The sequence below is a fragment of the Gracilinanus agilis genome, chromosome 3 (genome assembly GCF_016433145.1).
Source record: "Gracilinanus agilis isolate LMUSP501 chromosome 3, AgileGrace, whole genome shotgun sequence".
NCBI classification, from domain to species: Eukaryota; Metazoa; Chordata; class Mammalia; order Didelphimorphia; family Didelphidae; genus Gracilinanus; species Gracilinanus agilis.
In genome coordinates, this window is record NC_058132.1 from 116,156,487 (window position 1) to 116,177,812 (window position 21,326).

The 21,326-nt window shown below is 37.9% G+C and overlaps 1 protein-coding gene across 1 annotated transcript in view; it reads left to right on the plus strand.

The window, feature by feature from the left end:
- Positions 1-21,099, plus strand: part of FOLH1B (folate hydrolase 1B) — an 85,635-nt gene extending 64,536 nt beyond the window's left edge. Inside the window, exons 14-19 of the mRNA XM_044668217.1 lie at positions 5,550-5,641; positions 12,455-12,545; positions 15,666-15,930; positions 16,773-16,854; positions 18,708-18,800; positions 19,998-21,099. Coding sequence (XP_044524152.1) covers positions 5,550-5,641; positions 12,455-12,545; positions 15,666-15,930; positions 16,773-16,854; positions 18,708-18,800; positions 19,998-20,187 — 813 coding nt within the window. The 3' untranslated portion in view covers positions 20,188-21,099. The remainder of the gene's footprint in view (positions 1-5,549; positions 5,642-12,454; positions 12,546-15,665; positions 15,931-16,772; positions 16,855-18,707; positions 18,801-19,997) is intronic.
- The last annotated feature ends 227 nt before the right edge of the window (positions 21,100-21,326 follow it).

The window sequence follows — 21,326 nt, forward strand, 5'->3', positions numbered from 1 at the left end:
AATTCTCAACATTACAGCAAAGAGCCACTATTTCTCTGAATTTCTTCATCTCCAGCACAAAATGATGAAAAAATAATTGTATCTCTTTAGGTCATTGCTATTATAAGCTATGAAGAGTTATAGCATTTTCAGGGAATTGAAATATTGACTTTCATTTAGAAAATGGATTATAAGCAGTTATTTAAAAAAAAACAATATTCTACTGAATATATTACCATCACATTATACAGTATTTCAGTCCTGGAATATGGCATATTAATTCATTGTGAGTTGTTTTGGTTGCAAGAAGACTTTGGTACAATTCATAATATACTATGTATCAATTAAATGTGACAAGTATTTTTCAGTCGATCTGAAATAAAACAGAGGCAAATCTCCAAGCCAATAACAGGTTATTGAGAGAAACCAGTGTCTCTCAGCAAAGCTGGGTAATTAGGTTTTCCTCCCAATCTAAGACAATTGAACGAGAGTTTTCTCTCACTTTTATACTCTAAAATTCAAGATCCCATCCCAATAGTTGGCCACCAATCCTAGGTTTCAATGGGTGGGTGATTCAATTAGAGATGATGGGCAGGAGATGCATTTTCTAACAATGATTGGGTGCTGTCTTCTTGAAGAGGTATCTCAACTTCTGATTGAGTCTTGGTTGGTTAGTTGGGATGGCCTTCAAGATGATATGCTAGATGGCCTCAGACACTTCCCAGCTGTGTGACCCTGGGCAAGTCATTTGACACCCCCCCCCCCATTGCCCACCCTTACCACTCTTCCACCAAGGAGCCAATACACAGAAGTTAATGGTTTAAAAAAAAAAAAAGATGATATGCTAGGTCATACCTTTATAATGAGAGGTTCAAGGTACCTTTACTCTTCTGGATGTGCCTTATATGGTCATGACCCATAGTCAACTGGTCAGCAAAGTTCCAAGATGCCCCACCCATCCATATATGTCTAATATGGATGATACAGAGTTACAGTAAAAAGAAGTAACTAGATTTACTGCAGAGTTTTACATTTTTCCTTGTGAAATATAATTATTAGAATTAAATTAATCTTGCTATAATTCTTTTAATCATTGTCCCAGATCAATCACTTCTTTTGGTTAAATACTGATTAATTCTATCATCTGGGGTCTCTTCAAATGAGACAGGGGTCAGGGATTCTCTTTCTCATCAATTTTTCACATATTACTCCCCAACCTATTGTACTATTATTTAATTATTTTGTTTTTCACAAGTAAATATCAGTTTAAGAGTAAAGCATTCTCTTCCAAATTAGTGTTTCCCCAGCATCATTTTTTCCTCCTTCTTGTCTTCTTTCCTTCTTTTCATTGCATCTTTTTAAAATAACCTTCAATTTCTGAATATATATCATCCCTTTCCATTCTCAGGAGGATATCCTTTATAACAAAGAATAAAAAGTGATGAAAAGGGAAACATTCAGCAATACTAAGAACTATATCAACCAAGTCTCAGTTTATGCAATATTAGTCCCCATTCCATGTTCATGATAAGGGAGGGAGGTGTGCCAAATGCCTTTTCCATAAACAAATTTGAGATGATCTCTGTTTAGAAGATAATTTGTCTCATTTTCTAGGACTTATGCTGAATTTGCAATATTTTTTTTAACCCTTACCTTCTGTCTTAGAGTCAGTACTGTGTATTGGCTCCAAGGCAGAAGAGTAGTAAGGGTAGGCAATGGGGGTCAAGTGACTTGTCCAGGGTCACACAGCTGGGAAGTATCTGAGGCCATATTTGAACCTAGAACCTCCTGTCTCTAGGCCTGGCTCTCAATCCACTGAGCTACCCAGCTGCCCCATGCAATATTTTTTTGGAAACTCTGCTCATGTTCCTTTAAATTGTCATCATTTGTACAACTAAGTACTACATTATTCTAGAGACATGTTGACTGATTACACTGAAATGCATTATGAGGTTCATTTTAAACCCCTAACTGATAAGCTGTTATTCTATGTCTTAGGTTGGCCTGGCCCATAAAGTTTATGAAGATAGACTATTATGATTAAAATTCTCTGGAGACCATTTCTTAATATGCAATTATTTATTAAATAATAAAAAGAAGGCCAGAGAAGGAAAGCTCACCAGCCATATAGGACCAGCTGATCTCTTCACCACCTCCCTCCTCCAGCTGGCCATATTTGTGAGTCAGGTTGCATAACTCCTCAGCCAGGATTCCAAGGAAAAGGACCCTCCTTCTTCCTCCCCACTCCAGTTTATGCTCTTTGTGAAGTCCTTCATCAGAACCCAAAATTACCCAGTTGATGAGTCAGTTACATCAGGAATCAGTTGAAAGACAAGATTGAAAGTCCACGCCAATAACAGAATGATGAGATAAAAGATCAGCCTGAGAAGTTAGTAACACTGACTAATAACACCTAGATAGACAGGACTCTGAAAGTGGTTACTGTTTTTTCCCCTTCAGACATAGGAGGAAATCAGAGCCTAAGTACAGTTGAGGGGGGGTGCTTAATTAATTTGTTTACTTGTAGAACTTATCATTTGCCCTAAAGCATAGAAGGAATATATAACTTCTAATTTTGGGCTTTCATCATCAAGTTGGATGAAGCACTTAGCTAACAGTTCTTTCTGCTGCCTCAGAGGGTATTTAAGTTGTGCTGCTGCTACTATGAGAGAATCTTATCTTATTTTCTCTGATTGCTTCATAGATTCTTTCTAGGAGATAATTTTATTAGATTGTTTTTTAGATGTTTTCTATTCATTCTCTTTGCTTTCGTAGGTTTCTGACTTATTTAACTGTTAATTGGTTAAATCATTATCTGGGTTCCATGTTCTTTATAAGTTTGTTCTTGCTTAAAACCGAACAGAAATATAGAAAGCCAGATGACCTAAAAATGTTCACTTTAGCTCAGAATTTAAGCCCGAAAAGGTAGTTCATATACAAGCAATCAGGAATAAGGTTGTTTTTCTTGAAAATGAAAAAAAAAATAGAATTAAGTCAAATGACCCAGGTATAATGTCAACCCTGCTGCTTACTCCCTTTGTATAACCTTTAACAAATCACCACACAATGCCTGGTACATAATAAAGTGCTTAATAAATATTTGTTTACTGACTTACTGGCCTTCCAGAATTTTTGCTTTCTTAACTATAAAATCAGAGCATTGGAAGAATCTCTTGTCCCTTCCAGTTCTAACTAGTATGATCCTTAAGGCCCTTTTCATCTCAGAAATTTTGTCATCTAAGCACAACCTGAAGTTCCTATAACCACCATCCCTTAGGAATAATCAAAACTCCAAAGTAAATTAAGTGGCCTTTTTAGGACTGTCTCCCATTCTTACCATAAACCAGTGATTCCCAAAGTGGGCGCTACCACCCCCTGGTGGGTGCTGCAGCGATCCAGGGGTACAGTGATGGCCACAGGTGCATTCATCTTTCCTATTAATTGCTATTAAAATTTTTTAAAAATTAATTTCCAGGGGACTAAGTAGTATTTTTTCTGGAAAGGGGGCTGTAGGCCAAAAAAGTTTGGGAACCACTGCTAAATAAAGCTGCCAGTGATAAACAAAAGGAGGGTTAGCCTTACAAGTAGGTAGAGTGGAAGCAGTGAGATGGCTCAGTGGATTGAGAGCAAAGCCTAGAGACAGAAAGTCTCCGACACTTCCTAGCTATTATGACCTTGTGCAAGTCATTTAGTCCCAACACCTAGATTTTACCACTCTCCTTCCTTTGAACCATTGTAGAGATTGATTTTTAGAGTGGCCATTCTGTTTAGGTGGGCAAAATCAACAAAAATATAGTGTTATTTCAGGAAATCCAATCAAGTCTCTTCTGCCCAAAAGTTTTGGGACCATTACCTGTCATGGTGTTGTAATAAATAAAAATTAATCTTGGAGACTTTGTACTAAATTTATATGCATTTATTAGTAAGGAGAAAGAAATAGAGAAAGAAGATATTACCAGCCTAACTACCCAATGTCTCTAATCAAGCTCACAAGTCTTAGTTCCTGGATTCCTAATCCCATGTGGTCCAGCTGGCCCAAATGCCAGAGATGATTTACATAGATAAGCACCAGAAGGGCTCACCAGTGAGAAAGCTCCTTTCTCATGCCAAGAAATGGCAGAGAGCCCTAGTTCCCACTTGTCTTGGCTCTTAAATCTTGCCGGTGATGTTATACCAGCTCACCTTTTGATTGGACAGTCTGAGTCATGTGTTCTGACTTCCAGGCATGCCATCACAAATGAGGACTTTCTTTGGCCCATTCCAGAAGTCAGAAACTGCTCTGTCACTCACTCCTATGAGTTATAATTTTATGTTACTTTCACACAGTACTCAAAATTCCACCATTAGAAATTTGTTTCTTTGGCCCCTGAAGTATTTTCAGTCTATTAGAATTAAATATAAATCTGGTCATAGACTTAATGGTTTTATTTCATCAGAAAGGAGTAGGGGAGAAGGATGAAAAAGAGAGAGGAAGTAGATAACTTTTATGGAAGATTTACCCTAATCTAGATTCTTCATTTAGCTTGAAAGCAACCGTGTGGGGAACCCCCAAGTCAGCACCAACAGGGAAATTTGAGAGACTGAAATTTAGCCAAGTTTATCAAACTTTCTCTCTGCCCACTGACTCATACCTCACACCTCATGAATCAACTGTCGTTCTTTCTCCTTTGCCTGGGACACCCAGGAGGCTGCCCAGCCTGCTGCCTGCCTCCTTGTCCCTGAATTCAATTGCTGGCTTTTCCTGCTGTCAACAGGGGTGCCAGAGTTACAATTACAATTCTATCCTTGTGATCAAAGACCCCTCAGTAATTCCCTTCACACAATCCTCTTCTCTGATTCTTTGGGCCACCAGCATATTAAATCTTCTCACTTGGATTTTCCAGGAGATTAACATGTCAAGTCTCCCCAGTGAATAAGAAGGAGAGACTATGTGAAGAAAAGTAGCTCCATCCACCTTCCCAGCATCCACCATGGCCTGTTGTCCCCTGACTATGACCTAAATGGCTGTCCTCAGTGTAGGCTAGGCTATGGCATTATCCTAAATGTCTCCAGCACCCTGATGTTAGTCTGAATGTCAGTGGGCAATGGAAGAAGAAGCTTGTTGAACTTAAAAGGCTGCACAAGGAAGGAGGAGGGGTTGTTGGCTTTCAGGAGGGAGACAGATCAGATGCAGAAGGCACTGACTTCAGTAAGGAGGTTTTAGACCTAAGTCAGCAAATTGGAGGTGCATCCTTTCCTTTCTGATTAATAAAATAATAAAATCCACAGCCAATCTCTCAATTTTAACCATAACAAGTCTTTGAGAATTTCTCATTACTATGAAAATGATTCTGATCAGTTTACAGTTCAAGTCTTGAATTCAGGTTTTGACTCTGCCATTTTGTAAATTTCTGCTGGTCTTTTTACTTTTATGAGCCTCTCTTCATCTATGAAATAATACCTTGCTCTCAGAGTTGGTGTGACGAGAGATAATCTTTGTAAAAATGCTCTGGAAACTCTGAAACACTGTATCAGCATAAGCACTGTAACTTATTTTGAATTGGGCAAATTTCTAATGCTTTTTTTTTTAGCTTCAAAGTCCTGATGAGGGTTTTGAAGACAAATCATTATATGAGAGCTGGAAGCAAAAAAATCCTTCAACAGAATTCAGTGGCCTACCCAGGTAAATGAATAAATAACTTGATTTCATTCAATAAACATTTATCAAGTATCTAGTGTGAGGCACTGTCCTAGGTGCTAAAGATACAAAGGTAAAAAATGAGAGCTTATATTCAACTGAGGTTCTCAACAAGTAACACAGAGAAAATATAAAGTACATAAAAACTTCAGCCTCTTGAAACAAGTTTATATGTTGATTAGGAGGTGAGGTACCATGGGGAATAGAGCAGTGGGGGAACTAAGGTCAAGGAGACTTGATTTGAAATCTGATCTCAGATTCTTACTAACTGGGTAACCTTGGGCAAATCACACAAAATCTGTTTGCCTCTGTTTCCTCATCTGTAAGACGAAGATGATAATAATAGCACTTACCTCCCAGGTTGTTGTGAAGATCAAGTTAGATATTTGTAAAGTTCTCAGCCACCTGGCACTTAGTAGGGACTGCATAAATGCTAGCTATTATTATCACTATTTTTGTTATCGTTTGCTATCCTTTTTTTAATGGCTAATATTGTTCAAATTGCTTTCTCTTGCACCCTCTAAAAAATAAATAGAAAGGGGATCAGCAGAACATACTCCAAATCACATCTGGGTATTTAAATTAAGTCATTTATTGTTCATAAATATCAAGCATTCAAACGAATTCAACTGTATATCTTTGATATATTTAATGGCTTCAGTTTCCATCAGAGACTGAATACAAAAGAGAAGAGTAAAAACTGCTGAAAAATATGAGGAACAGGAAAGTAAGGAGCCAAAAGTAGATTATCCTGGTAGTGCCAAATTATAGTGCCCCCAGGCATTCATGATAGAGGAGCTTTCCCCCACCCCTCTTTCAGGGCATTATTTTGAGTAAAATTCTCTGGGAACTGTTTATCAATTTGTAATTAGTTATGAGAGAGAGACAGAGAGAGAGAGAGAGACAGAGACAGAGAGAGAGACAGAGACAGAGACAGAGAGAGAGAGAGAGAGAGAGAGAGAATCACTTGATCACCTGGCCACACCTAATTAATCCAAGTTTTCCATGCTCCCTCAGTTTTGACAGCCAAAAGTTGCCACACTGGCAAGAGTCTCTAGTCCCTTCTCTCCCCAAAAAAGATCAAGAGTTTCCTCCATCCTCTTTCTCATAAAACTAGTAACTTCACTCCTGCATCTCTTTGGTTGAACAGACTTTAACTTCAGACCAGGTCAGAGCCCAGTCTTCAGGATGTCAGGAGTCACAGGGGACTTTAGGCCAGCCTCTTCCAAGAGCCAGGGGCCCATGAGACTTCTGACATCCTTCCATAGTAGGTATGTATACCCAGTCAAAAGTTGAGGCTGATACTGGCCAAAAATGGGTTTTTAGATGAAATAAGGGAGTACAATTTAATTAAATTCACACAGGCATACATAGGTGTCTTTTGACTGCTTCCTGCTGACCATGATAGTTCAGGGATTCCAAATGTGGTTTTGAAAAGTTTTTTAAATGACTGCTGAGCTAGAACTCTGGATGTAGTAAACAGGGATAATCCCTGCTCCTCGAGTTTCCTCTTCTTGCCAGCTTTGAAGCTTGAAAACCATGGTTCTTGGATTGAAGGATTATATGGAAAAGAGAGATCCTCTTTCATCTTCTTTCCCTTTGCAGAGGACTTTGTGACATCTTGAAAGGCAGCTAGTGCTGCCTATACCATGGACGCAGGTAGCAGGGTAGCAGCATAGCAACTACCAAATCAGTTGCAACAGCAACAGAAGAAAACAGTCCAAAAGGCCATAGAGAAAAGAGATCAATGGAAATAGTGTGATTGATGTTGTTTGGATAATGCTTGGAGAGGGGAAATGTACAATGGATAATGAGTAGCCTTACAAAGAAACTATCTCAGTAATTCTCGAATCTACTGTTTGTTACTGGCTTCTTTTCTAATCATGATGCTATTCTTTATGGAATAGTGTTTAGTTTCTGCATCTTACTCTATAAATCTGATTATATACCTGATTCATCTTGTACTTGTAAAAAACAAAATGGATATAGAAGGATAGATTTAAAAATATTATGGTTTTTAAAGATTTATTGGTAGCCATTAGAAAAATGAAGCCACGTGCCATGCTAAAAGAATCAGTTTAAAAGTCGTGCCCTGTTACCTCCTTTCCCCATTCTGGATTAGCTCCAAGTTACCAAAAAGAGGATGTGCCAATCAAGCCACTCACTTTTTATCCTTCTATGTCATTATATAACTGTCTATGTCATTACGCAAGACAGGAAGCCAGTGAGCTCATGGGAAATGTAGTTTCAAAGACCCCTGAACTTTCACAGGAAGTTTAGATCAGAGACCTCAAAATTTCAATATCACATTCCCCCCTGAGAGCAGAGGGAGACTGGTCTCCCCAAAGGCTCTTGTAAACATAACTAACTTATAAATTACAGAAATTTGGGGATAAAAGAAAAGAGGACAAAATCCAATGATTGCTAGGCACATTGACAAAAAGCCAATTAGGGGGCAGTCCCCTTCGGCATAAGAGTGTATATTCAAAATAAATGCATTCGACTCCCCATAGTTCAATCAACTGCACCCCAAAGTTCATTTGGATCTTCTTGATGCAGTGTAGGTTCCTCAGGCATCTTCATGGTGCCTTCTCCAAACAGGTTCCTTGTCAGGATTCTGGGGAGGTGACAAGTTTCTTATTCTGAAATTACTCTCAAAAGAATTTAAACTTTACATTATAGGTTACAATACATACATTTTGATTATAATACATACATTTTTGCATACCCCCTGAGGAGAATTCAATAACACATGTTTGGGGTACCTTTTCCAAGGGAGAACCCCTTGGGCTTCAAGTGAACAATGATTTCTATAATTAAGGAGCAAATTAAGTAACAACTTTCTGTGTAGTAGCATGATTGGGGGCATGAGCCCATGAATATGAGAACAAGAGGAAACTGACTTCTCCTGTTGAGGAGTCAAGCAGCCTTAACAACAATGAATCTGGAATAATCCTAACAAACAAATTAAGTATGAGAACTGGAGGTTGTCAGCTCCTAGAACTCTAGTTTAATTTTATCTAACCACTCACCATGGTAGACTTAGAAACCCAATTATTTCTATATGATGAGAACTTTAGGAAGAGGAGATTTGAAAATCCTGGATTTAGTGACCATTAAATGACACCATCAAAAATTAAAATTAACTAAATTTTAACAAATATAGACTAAGTAATTACAGGCATAGAAGGCAATTCAGAATCAGCTCTTTACAGTTAGAATATAAGGGGTTCAAGTAAAGGCATAATAAATACCAAGCCAAAAACAAAAATAAAAAGAAGTCACTTTAAAATTTTAGCAGCTTCTGCCTAACCTGTTTAAATGAATTCTTCACTCTGAAAAATCAGAAATGGGAGAAACCAAGACATTAACTATCATCATTTCTTAGAGACCTACAACTAGTGAAAAGCAGATAGCACAACAAGAAAGCCAAAGAGCCCAAGGACTACTTGAAACTACAAACAATCCTCTTGCCAAATGGAAAGATACAGCAGCTAGGGGTAACACAGATTTAAAATGCAAGTTGTTGTTTTTTTGTTTTATTTTTATAGAGGAAAATACATCAAAGATTAAGTGTCAGTTCATCTCCCAAAGTGTCAAAGTGCACACAAGGAGAAAACAAGCCTTCAGGTATCCTGATGTTGAGAGTAAAGATCTTAAAAGCATTTGTCAATAAAAACTGGAAGATAACAAATGGATGGAAGAGGGAAGAGATCTGTGAAATCTCATGTATGCATTAAAATTAAATAAGGCTATCACAGATATGACTATGTTGATAACTTAGCTTAATGATCATATGTATTGAGAAGTAAAGGAAGGATAAAACAGGGAAATAATATGCTCATCTACAGTATTCAGTTGTCTCCTTAGAAGATGTCCTGGAAAATGTCCAAACAAAAAGACTAATTATTGAAGGTGTGGTTCTCCAAATACTCTTAGCAGCAGATAACACTGAATTAATTGCATAAAGTACTGGATTGTTAGACTCTCAACAGTGAAAATCCACAACATGAAAGTTGGTCTGGCATTCCACACTTAGAAAAGCAAAGCAGATAGGCAGCTAGGTGGCTCAGTGGATTGAGACCCAGGCTTAGAGACAAGAGGTCCTGAATTCAAATTTGGCCTCAGACTTCCTGGCTGTGTGACCCTGGCAAGTCACTTAACCTCCCATTGCCTAGTCCTCACCGCTCTTCTGCCTTGGAACCAATAGACAGTATTGATTCCAAAGCAGAAAGTAAGGGATTTTTCAAATAGATTTAAAAAAAAATTAGTCAATAAGCTTTAATTAAATACCTACTCTGTCAATAGAAGACTTTATTATTTCTCTGTATGATTGGAAAAAATATTACATGCTAACATTGAATTGAAAATGAATAGATTGGAGATTCTAGGCGGCGGCTGCTGCTATGCCCTCCCAAGCACTTGAAGGTAATAGCAGGAGTGGGCAGGTGGCCCAGGGCTAGCCACCCTGAGAGAGGAGGAAGAAGGGAGAGAGATAGAGATAGAAAGATGAAAGCAGAGATGGTGCTGCTGGTGAAGGGCGAAGAAGAGAGTAACGAGAAATATGAAGTAATAAAGTTGAAGATTCCAGTGGAAGTCAAGGAGATCCCAGGCATGGCTTTGGGGCAGCTCCTGCTTAGCAAGGCAAAGCCATATCCTCAGAGTGAGCAGCCCTACTCCTGCCCCGAGTGTGGAATAAGGTTCACCTTGAGCTCAGCGCGGGCCAAGCACCTATGGGTGCACACCTGGGAGAAACCCTACTACTGCAAGGACTGCAGCTGAGGAGGCTTAAAGCTAAAAAGAAGTTTCTGGAGCAACATGAGAACTGACCATACCCCAAGTGTAAGAAGAACCAAGTGCAGAGAAACAGGGGTAGGGGGTTTATACCTAGGAAGGGATGGAGGAAGGAGCAGGAGACCCACTGCCCAGACAGCAGGAGCAGTGAGAGAAATTCCTCTCCACCGAATGGGGAGAACTTTGGGAGAAGTTGTCTCATCTGTCACAGGAAGAGAGTGTGTCAAAAGCATCATACTATCTCCAGAAACCTCCTACAATATTCCTAAGGGAATTCTTTAATTCCTAATTAAGCAGCTATGATATGCCCAAGTCCCCTAGCCCTGCCTACCTGGGTCTTTCCCTTTCTTCTCATTGAGTTTCTTCTAGCTTAAGGGAGGAAGAGGGCAAGGGTTTGTGTTACCTAGAGGAACTAGCACCCTCTCCCATGTCCTACATATACTGGGGCCTGTGTTTGTGAATGAAGTGTTATCCTCCAATTTAAAAAAGAAAAGAAAATGAATAGCTTTCACAGAAATATCACAGGATTTTTGAGATGGAAGTTATCTAGTCCAACTCCCTTCATTTTACAGCTGAGGAAACTGAGGCCAAGGGAGTTGGCATGTCTTGCCTAAGATTTCACAGCTATTCAATGAGAGAGCAAAGATAAAACTCAGGTCTCCCAATTCCAAATTTAGTTCTCCTATTGATCATAAAAGGAACAAGTACTTCCTGTTACCAAAATATCTACTGCTTCTCTGTGTCTATGTTACTGGATGTTGTAGTGGACAGAGAAGTAGTTGATAACTTTAGAAAATAACACAGAACTACCAAGAAGTCAGAAAACCCACTCTTTAATCAGGAAAAAGTTCGTTATTCTGGCCACCACACAAAGCCAAAGGCTTTAGGGCTCTGGAAACTGTATCCCTAGGAAAAAGCACTATGCTAAGTACCAACTCCAAAAGGAAACTGAACTAAGGTTTTTTTTATACCCTTTTGGGAAACCTACAGAGACTATCCACAAACAGGTGTGTAAACCTCTTTGCAGTCAATAGCTATGGTATTAGGGAATGGTCAGTTGTAACAAATCAAAGGCAAAGGTCAAACTAAGAAACTGGGCTTTATGAGAGGAAAACTTTCAACCAGCAGAGAAGTCTCAGAAGCAAACAAAAAAACTTAACATTTCATTATATGCAAAACAGGAGTGTCTGGTACTGGGGGGGGGGGGTCTCAAAAGGGCAGTGGTAAACTGAGGCATCCAGATTTCATGTTGACATGGTGTTGAGTTCAAATCCAAGACTTGTTAGGTCTTTAATTTAACCTTTCTGACCTCAGTTTTCTCATTCATAATTTGGGGAAAATAGTAAGTTTGTTAAGAAACATGAAAAGTGAAATAGAATAATGCTGAACAATAGTTAAAGTAATTTAAGACAATTAATAGAAAGACTTTTGCCCTAAATTATGTAGATAATTGTCTTGTCTCTTTTTTCAGGAAGCCAATGCTAATAGAATCATATTTGCTGCAAATAGAAGTGACAGAAGTGTTAATTCAGCAAGTATAAAAATACATTCCAAGTTATATAGATCAAATATATGAAACCATATAGGTCATCTCTTTGTTTGTGGGGAGGTAGTATCATTGAATTGGAAAGCATAAATAACTAAACCAGTATCCACAAGTAGTAAGTGAGGGTGGTATTCAAACTCAGTTCCTTGAATCCAAATTCAGCATTTTTTCATTGCCCTGTATTGCCTCAATAGTCTACATAAGGAATCTTGTCTTTTGTTACACCAAAACATTTTACAGCATCCTGATAAAAACAGATATCCTGTTTAGCCCACTCAACAGATTTTTAAAAATTATGTTTCTAAGACTTTAAAACAATTATTGAAAAGCAGTTTTTAATAATAAAGGAAGTTGTTATAACTTGAAGGACTAAAATTTCCCCATTGTTCTATAGCACATTCACAATTCTTAAAACTGTTTAAAATGCCTTTTAATGTTTTTCCTTTTATATTTTCAAGGATTAACAAACTGGGATCTGGCAATGACTTTGAAGTCTTTTTTCACAGACTTGGTATTCCTTCAGGCCGAGCTCGTTACACTAAAAACTGGGTAAGTTTGAATCTACCAATCACTTTTGATTGCCTACCTGCAGTTTCCACCAAGCATGATCATTCCAAACAGCTGTGGCTATATAGGATTAGAAAAGTGTGGGAAGAACAAGGCCATCGTGGGTTGATAGTAATGTTTGAAGGCTGCTGTAGTAGGCAAACTGTAGGTGCTAAATCTTTTATTTAGATTGCTTCTGCTACTCTTTGCTCTAGACCAGGGGTCGGCAATGTATGGCTCTTTCTGCAGGAGCCATAAAGTCAATTTTTTTTCTCAGGTGCTGTTATAGGAGCGCACACTGTGAGCACTGTATGGCTCTGAAGAAATTACATTTTAAAAAATGTGGCGTTTATGGCTCTCACGGCCACAAAGGTTGCCGACCCCTGCTGTAGATTGTTATTTTGATCTGACACCTCACAAAATATTCATTTAGAATGTTTTTTTGAGAGTAAAATACATTGAAACCCATTTAAATATTTTCTTATCTAGCACTTATGTTCATAACCTGTTCTAAAAATGGTAGAATGTAAGCTTTTTGAAGGCAAGAACTGTTTTCATTTTCATGTTATATCTCCTAAGTCTAGGAAATATCTTGCCCACAGTAAATGCTTAATACATATTTGTCAGATTGAATATCTAGTTGGTCAGAACTTTAAGGGGCACCACTGTCATGCCTAGGTGTTATACTAGATTATTACTCAGGAAGAGAGCCACTAAAAAACAAAGCCAAAATGGGAAGATGTATTTTGTGATATGTTATTAATATTTCAGTGAAATCATAAAAACCATGTATGCTCTTCTCTATTTAATCATTTTAACCATTTTACTTATAACCATCACATATCTGAAAAAAAAAACAAGAAAACACTATCTTGCAAAAGTATGTTGGATGACCCATTCCTGGAAATATCACAGAGGATATTTTCTCTAGTATGGGCTATTCAGTTATCTTGAAGGCCTTTTATAATTTTGAGAATCTATGATTCTGGGGTGGGGGGGGGGAATCATGTGTATTGTGGGAGGAAATCTAGCTTGGTTCAAGTAGCCTGGTTCACTTAAGGAATTATGGATTCAGAATAAATCTTAAAAAATACAGAAATTTAGGGCAGCTGGGTAGCTCAGTGGATTGAGAGTCAGGCCTAGAGACAGGAGGTCCTAGGTTCAAACCCGGCCTCAGCCACTTCCCAGCTGTGTGACCCTGGGCAAGTCACTTGACCCCCATTGCCCACCCTTACCACTCTTCCACCTATAAGACAATACACCAAAAATTAAGGGTTAAAAAAAAATACAGAAATTTATTAGGAGAAAAGGTTACATGGCTGGGAGGCAAGATGGGGATTGCTTCCCCAAAGTGGGAGAGAGAAGAGCTTATATAATTTGTGGACAAAGGAGACTACGTGATAAGCAAGGGGTACACAGAAAAGAGGGAATCAAAGGGATTTTGAGGAGTCTTGATGTCTGGGGAGTAGGCAATGTCTTGTCAGTAGGTGTATCCATGAGGGGATAAGTTATCACATATCCGTGTGAGGAATACACATCCTGGGAGTAGAGAGGGGGGCGGTCATAATGGAATATGCAAGTCATGTTTTGTTCTTTTCATAAACCTCAGTGTTCACATTGCACCAGGGACAGTTCTCTGGCCAAACCCCATCCCTGAGGTCAGGGCCAGGCTATTTATCACATATCCTTTTAGGGCTTAGGAGGTCTCCAAGATTTCCCTGGGATCCCACATCCCACCACATGTGGCAGGTAGTGACAGCACAGTAGTAGCACAGAGGTAACAGTGCAATTGTTAAGTGCTGGATGTGGAATCATGATATATAGATTCAAATCCTTTCTTCTGACACTTAAAATCTGTGTGATCTTTGTCTGTTTCTTTAGCTTTAACAAAGTGATAATAATTCCTGTGATGTAAACTTTATTGGAGTATTGTGAGATTCAATGAAATAAGTCTATTTTAGAGGACTACATAAATAGCTATGTCTATTATTGTCATCATTAACATTTATTTCAAGTGTGACTCATTAGCAGTAATATAATAGTTTTCCCAGGCATAAAAATCTTAAAGGAGGAAGACATCTGGGATACTTTAATTTAAACTGAGGAAACTGAGGCCCAAAGAAATTGGCATTTCTCTAAGATTACATAGCTAATTAAAGGAAAAAACACTTCTAGAACTCAATTCTCCCAATTGCTTGTCCAGTGTTTTCCATTAATAACAGGTTAATGAAATTTTAAGGATTGATATTTGTGTTTTTTTACACTATATAAATTTAGAACTACTTGCCCTTTGCAGAAACAAAGCCCAGTTATTCTTCATGGCCTCCTGTTAGTCCATAATCAGGCTAGTCATATTATAGTTACTTCAATGAAAATGTATGAATATTATAAATACCATTTCTTTTTTTTTTTTTTTACATTTTTAAACCCTTAACTTCTGTGTATTGGCTCCTAGGTGGAAGAGTGGTAAGGGTGGGCAATGGGGGTCAAGTGACTTGCCCAGGGCCACACAGCTGGGAAGTGGCTGAGGCCGGGTTTGAACCTAGGACCTCCTGTCTCTAGGCCTGACTCTCACTCCACTGAGCTACCCAGCTGCCCTCCCATTTATTTCATTAGTCATGTTTATTCTGATAGTTCTCTATTGTGAGAGAAATGCTGGCTTAGATGTTGCATTAATCTTTTGGTTTCAGATCATTATTACGTTTTTTCAACGCTGTTGTTATGTTTAATTCAATTTCAATTCAACAAGAATTTATTAAGCTTCTGCTCTGTGTGCAGCATTGTAGCTACGAAGACAAAAGTGAAACAGTCCTAGCCTTCAAAGAGCCTACATTCAAGTGGTCATTTTAGCTGGGTATGGAGAAAGCAATGACCAGAAGTGGGAGGGAGGGGCAGCAGAGGGAGAGGGATAAGCAAAGATAGCTTGCTTGAGGGAGGACTTGAAATGAAACTTAAGAAAATAAAAGTTTAAAAGAGACAGAAGTGAGGAGGATTTTTCAGCAACTGGTCAAAAAATTTCTATAGACATTAATGATGAATTTATTCTGCTTTTCAGCTTCATATATTTATTATGTATTGTATTTCAAAGGCAATGAGAATTGTGTTTTGTTTTTGCATTTATAGAAAACTGACAGATACAGCAGCTATCCAGTATATCACAGTGTCTATGAAACTTATGAAATAGTAGAAAAATTTTATGACCCCACTTTTAAGAATCACCTCACAGTAGCTCAGGTCCGAGGAGGCATCATTTTTGAACTGGCCAACTCCATCATTCTCCCTTTGGACTGTCAAGACTATGCCAAAGTTTTACAAAAATATGTTAATAGCATTTATGAGCTGGCTCAGAAACATTCAGAAAAGCTGCAAGAGTACAACGTATCCTTTGGTATGTGAAATGGCTAAGAGACTTTCTTCTGGAATTTGGGTAGGATCCTCTCATCTTAGGATCTTAGAGCTAGCACTGCAGGGGGACCATTAGCACAGCATTTGTCGTGTAAAGACTGATTCAGAAGCACTATGCTTACAGCATTTCATTATAGTGTTTCTTATGGTCTAGTCCAGTGATGGTGAACCAAAGATGGCATGAAGAACATTCTCTGTGGGCATAAAAGGACCCTTCCCCCCCCCCCCGAGTTTGCTACTAGAAAGGCAGAAGTACTGAGCCAGAGCTACTCCCCTCCCCATCTCCATTGTGCCTAATGACATTTTTTCACATGCTCTGCCTCTCTCCCCAGCAGCCCAATGGGAGCATACAGTAGGTAAGGTGGGAGACTCACAGGTGACAGAGCTGGAGGGGAGCAGAGTGCTTGAGCCACTCCGCTACCCTCCCCCTCTTAACACTCACTGAGGACATTCCTTGAATTACCTGCCCTTCCACCCAGCAGGCCAATAAGAGTGCTTCCTCCCACCTTTGCGTAGGGCAAGGGAGGGTGGGCAGGGCATGTCTGACACTTGGTTGAGGGAAGAGGCATGGCACAACACTCATTCTGGGCATGTGGAGTGGGGGTGAGGTCCGGCACCCTATCTCTAAAAGGTTCGCCTTCTTTGTATTAGTCCCTTATTCATTATATTTATTAATAGAAATGTATCCTACTTTTCATTTAGGGATTTTTACTATAATATATAAACTTCTGGAAGATAGAGACTATACTTAGTGATTCTTTCTATACAACACTCACCTTCTGGATAATTAGACTTTAACTAATTAGATAATGATCTTTATTCCAGAACCACTTTTCTCAGCAGTGAAGAATTTTACTGAAACGACTACTAACTTCAGCACAAGACTGCAAAACTTAGACACAAACAAGTAAGTAGAATATGAACACATTCTATGAATTAGTCATTATGTGAGTAGGATGTAAATGTATCCTAAGTTCAGTTAAATAGGAGTCTGGTTTGCTGGGTAAACAGTTGGCTTTACTTAATAAAATCAGATCAGCTTTGAGTTGCAGGTCTCTTGGTTTCTCAGAACTCTAAGAAACTAGGAATACATATTAAAGAAAATTGTGAATCTGCATTATACAATGAATACTAATAGGAGTTTGCATAAGAGAATTCTCAACATCAAGGACACAAAGCAAATAAGCAGGAGTACCGACTTATATCACATAGATATTCAAATGAATTTTTGATCTCATCAATTCAGAAGGTCTCTCCAACAATATAGATTGCAATGCTATCATACAAAGATGATGTTGGTAAATGTTTAATACTGGCTCTACAGAAGAGGAAAAAATGTCCACAGAATCCACTTGTATTTTAATCTGTATTATTAACAATTTTCCACATCGTTTTTTTAAGGTCTAGGCAAACAAACAGGAATCCAAGTCATGATTCATAGCATTTGCCAATTTTTAAGATGTAAATGCTCGCACTGAAAGTTTAAAGAGCTAGTTCTCAAAATCACTGTATCCTTGCCTTCCACATCCCTTGTGACCATTGTCCTTGTTCTTCTAAAAGTTTGCAACAGGTAATTTCCACCCCACGCCCCCAGTGGTAAAGTGGTAAAGACTTTCCTCTCTCCCAACATCAAGAGAGTACCAGTGGAGTACTCTGGCTAGCCCATTTATGTTATCAGTGCTAAAACAGCCTTTGAAAATCAGTGCATATTTAGCAAACCATTAAAAAGCTTATTATCTATGCCTACCTGTCCTGGGAACACAAAGACAAAAATGAAATAGTTCCCTGTCCCCCAGCAGCTCACTTACAAAGGGGCTTAACTTACTATTCTTTCATTACAGTAAATATTCATGATATGACTTTACTAGATCTCATGTTCATCATTTGTAAAATAAGGGCATGAACTGCATGACCTTCAAAGTCTTTTCTATCTCTTAACTCTTGATTCCTAACTACAGATTCTAACTTCCTTCTTCTTTTGGCCAATTACCACCACCATATTTAATGTCTCCTCCCACACCGAGCTGGCTCCTCTTTTCCTTCTATCATTTTATAGATAAGGAAACTGAGGCCAACAGAAGTTATATCACATGACTAAGGATGACAGAACCAATATTTGAACCTAGACCTTCTAACTTCAAATCCAACATTCTTTCATTGTGCCATAGAAGATGGATTTGCATTTGCTCAGTGTGGAAACAGTTGATCCAAAGAAGATAGCAAATTTAGGTAGCAAAGTTAGGACATTAATAAGCTACCAATGAAGCATTGGACTATATTTATATGGTGATTTCCAATTATGTTAAAGCTTCCTAACTCCACATCATTAAACCCATCTCAACCTCAATTTCCTCCTCTGTAAAATGAAGGAATTGGAGTTGATATCCAGAATTTCTTCCTGTTCAAACACTATGATCTTGTTCTTTAAGTTTAGGAATCTTTTTTTCCTGGTCTTTTATATAAAGTCTTCATGAATTGCTGGACTAACTGATGAATCTTTCCAGACAGCTGCAGCAGTCCTCAGAGGACAGATGAAATGTCTGTTTCTGTGCTTGTCCTCAGAGCTCTAATATATTTTACCTGAGTTCTACTGACCTTGGCTTTTAGGTAATGAGTTATCTATACCATAACAAGACATGAGAGGAAGAAGAGTTATATTTGGGGAAGTTATTTTCTTTGCTTTTATTGTGAATGTGTAACCATCTATCTTAAAATGTCCATTTTCAAATATCCTAAAATCTATTTCCCTAACTTTTTTAGCCCTGTGTCAGTGAGAATTATCAATGATCAACTAATGTTTTTGGAAAGAGCTTTTATTGATCCTCTTGGATTACCTGGAAGCCCATTCTATAGGTAAACTTGTGCAACTTTTTATATATATGTATAAAGGTTAAATTTAATGGTTGGACAATGATTATATGAAATTATGTGATCACCAATATTTATTATATCTTGAATCAGAAATTTATTTACAAATATATACAATAGAGAAAAAACAATAAAGAAGATAAATGTGAGGGGGTTAGAGAGATTATCTATCCTCACTGTGCCCAGTGCTAGAGATACAAAGAAAGGAAAAAACAAAACAAAACAAAATAAATAGTCCTTGTTCTCTAGGAGCTCACAATCTAATGTGGGAGATGAGATGCCATTAGCTATGTACAAACAAGTCAAGATAGAGATATATAGAGATAGAGTTAGTCTCTCTCTCTATATATATATAGATATATTATATATGCATGCATATATAGGCACATTCACTAGACACATGCACACACACATATATATTATATGCATATTACATAGTATGAAAAAAGAGAAAAATTATCTCAGGCCATAAATTGCAATCTTTAGCCTGCCCAGCTCTCATCTATGTACAAGTTGTCACAAAGAGGATTTCCTTAGGATCTATGAATGAGTGGTTTAGCCTGATAACTCACCACCACTGCTTCCTAGGATTTAGAGAAATAGGGGACATTAGGGATCAATTAGTCCAAACTTTTTAGTTTTTTATATGAAGAAACAGATGCAAAGAGGTAAGAGTAACACAAGGAGCCAGAAGAAGAACTAGAATTCAAAACTATGTTCTGTAAGATAGAGCAGCGAATAGAGCTCTAGGGTTAGAATCAGCAATACCTGAGTTCAAATCCTGATTCAGACACCTGGGCAAGTCACTTAGTATCTATCAGCCTCATTTTCCTCATCTGTAAAATGAAAGATTTGGACTCGATGGTCTATGATATCCCTTCTAGCTCTAATTTTATCTTATGTTGTATCTATCATGATATGCTACTTAAAAATCACTTCATAGACTAAAGAGTTTGTAAGGAACTTTATAAATACCTTAAGAGTCCAATCTTCTTAAATTTATACCTCAAAGCTTACAGTTTCCTAGCATGATAACGCAATACAATCATTTTCTAAAATAACTGAAATCTCTCTCTCTTCCTTACTAAAGATTAGTGAGCAGTATAGTCAGTATTCATTTCCAAATGAGAGTTTATAAATGTTTCTTGAACAGATATTCATAAAATTGTATTGTACCAACAGGCACATCATCTTTGCTCCAAGTAGCCATAATAAATATGCTGGAGAGGCATTCCCAGGAATTTACGATGCTCTCTTTGATATTGAAAACAAAGAAGATCCTTCAAAGGCCTGGGCAGAAGTCAAGAAGCAGATTTCTATTGCAGTCTTTACAGTACAAGCTGCAGCAGGCTCTCTGAAGGAAGTTGCATGACAGCCAGCACATGGGATAGCATGTAAAAGCTGAGCATCTTTCAGAAAATGCTTGAAAGCAAAATGGATGTCCACTCTTTGGGACATATCTCAACAAACTGGTATTGGCACATAACAGAATATTAGTGTGCCATAAGAAGTGATGACTATGAAGAACTCAATGAACCATGGGAAGATTTGTATGAATTCATGCAGTGGAGAAAGATCAGAAGAACAGTACCTACAGTGGTTGTAATAATTTAAATGAAAAGAATACTAAATGGAAGCCAAATTCTGAGTAATTGTAATTAGCACTCTTGATTCCAAAGAATAGGTAAAGAAACATACCTTTCTTTATCCTGCCAGGTAGGAGCAGAACACTGAATATACTCCCAAATGTAATCTCTAAACTGGTTGTTTTTACTTAACTATTTTCTTTAAGAGGAAGGTTCAGTAATGGGAGATGGAAGAGAAGCAAAAGAATATATATACCAGGAATGATGGTCATATAGAAGGTATCAATAACTTTTCTTTAAGAGGTTCAGGAATGATTGGGAGAAGAGAGGCAAGGGAACTTTTATCAGAAAATAACAGTCATGCAAAAAACACAAGAGATATCAATAAAAAAAATTTTTAAGGTGCTACATTTTATCATAAAGTGGTTAGAGTTAACTCTTTTCTGTGAGAATTCAGTTAAATCATTTATTGATTGTCTTCCTTTTTAAGAGTCTCAAAACATCTATTATTATCTAAGAACATTTGGAAATTTATCTCAATTTCAAGATAGCATTTTGAGGAATATTCAAACATGGACAACTCTTAACTGGCACAGAATATTGTAGTAAATCAAAATTTATGACTAATAAAAAATAATTAGAATACAAAAGGATATATATATATATATAAAGAAAGAGGGGGCAACTAGGTGGTTCAGTAGGTAGAGAGCCAAACCTGGAGACAGCTGGTCCTGAGTTCAAATTTGAGCTCAGACTACTTCCTAGCTATGACTCAGGGCAAGTCACCGAACCCCAATTGCCTAGCTCTTACCACTTATCTGCCTTGGAACCAATACTCAGTATTGATTCTAAGATGGAAAGGAAAGGAAAGGAAAGGAAAGGAAAGGAAAGGAAAGGAAAGGAAAGGAAAGGAAAGGAGAGGAGA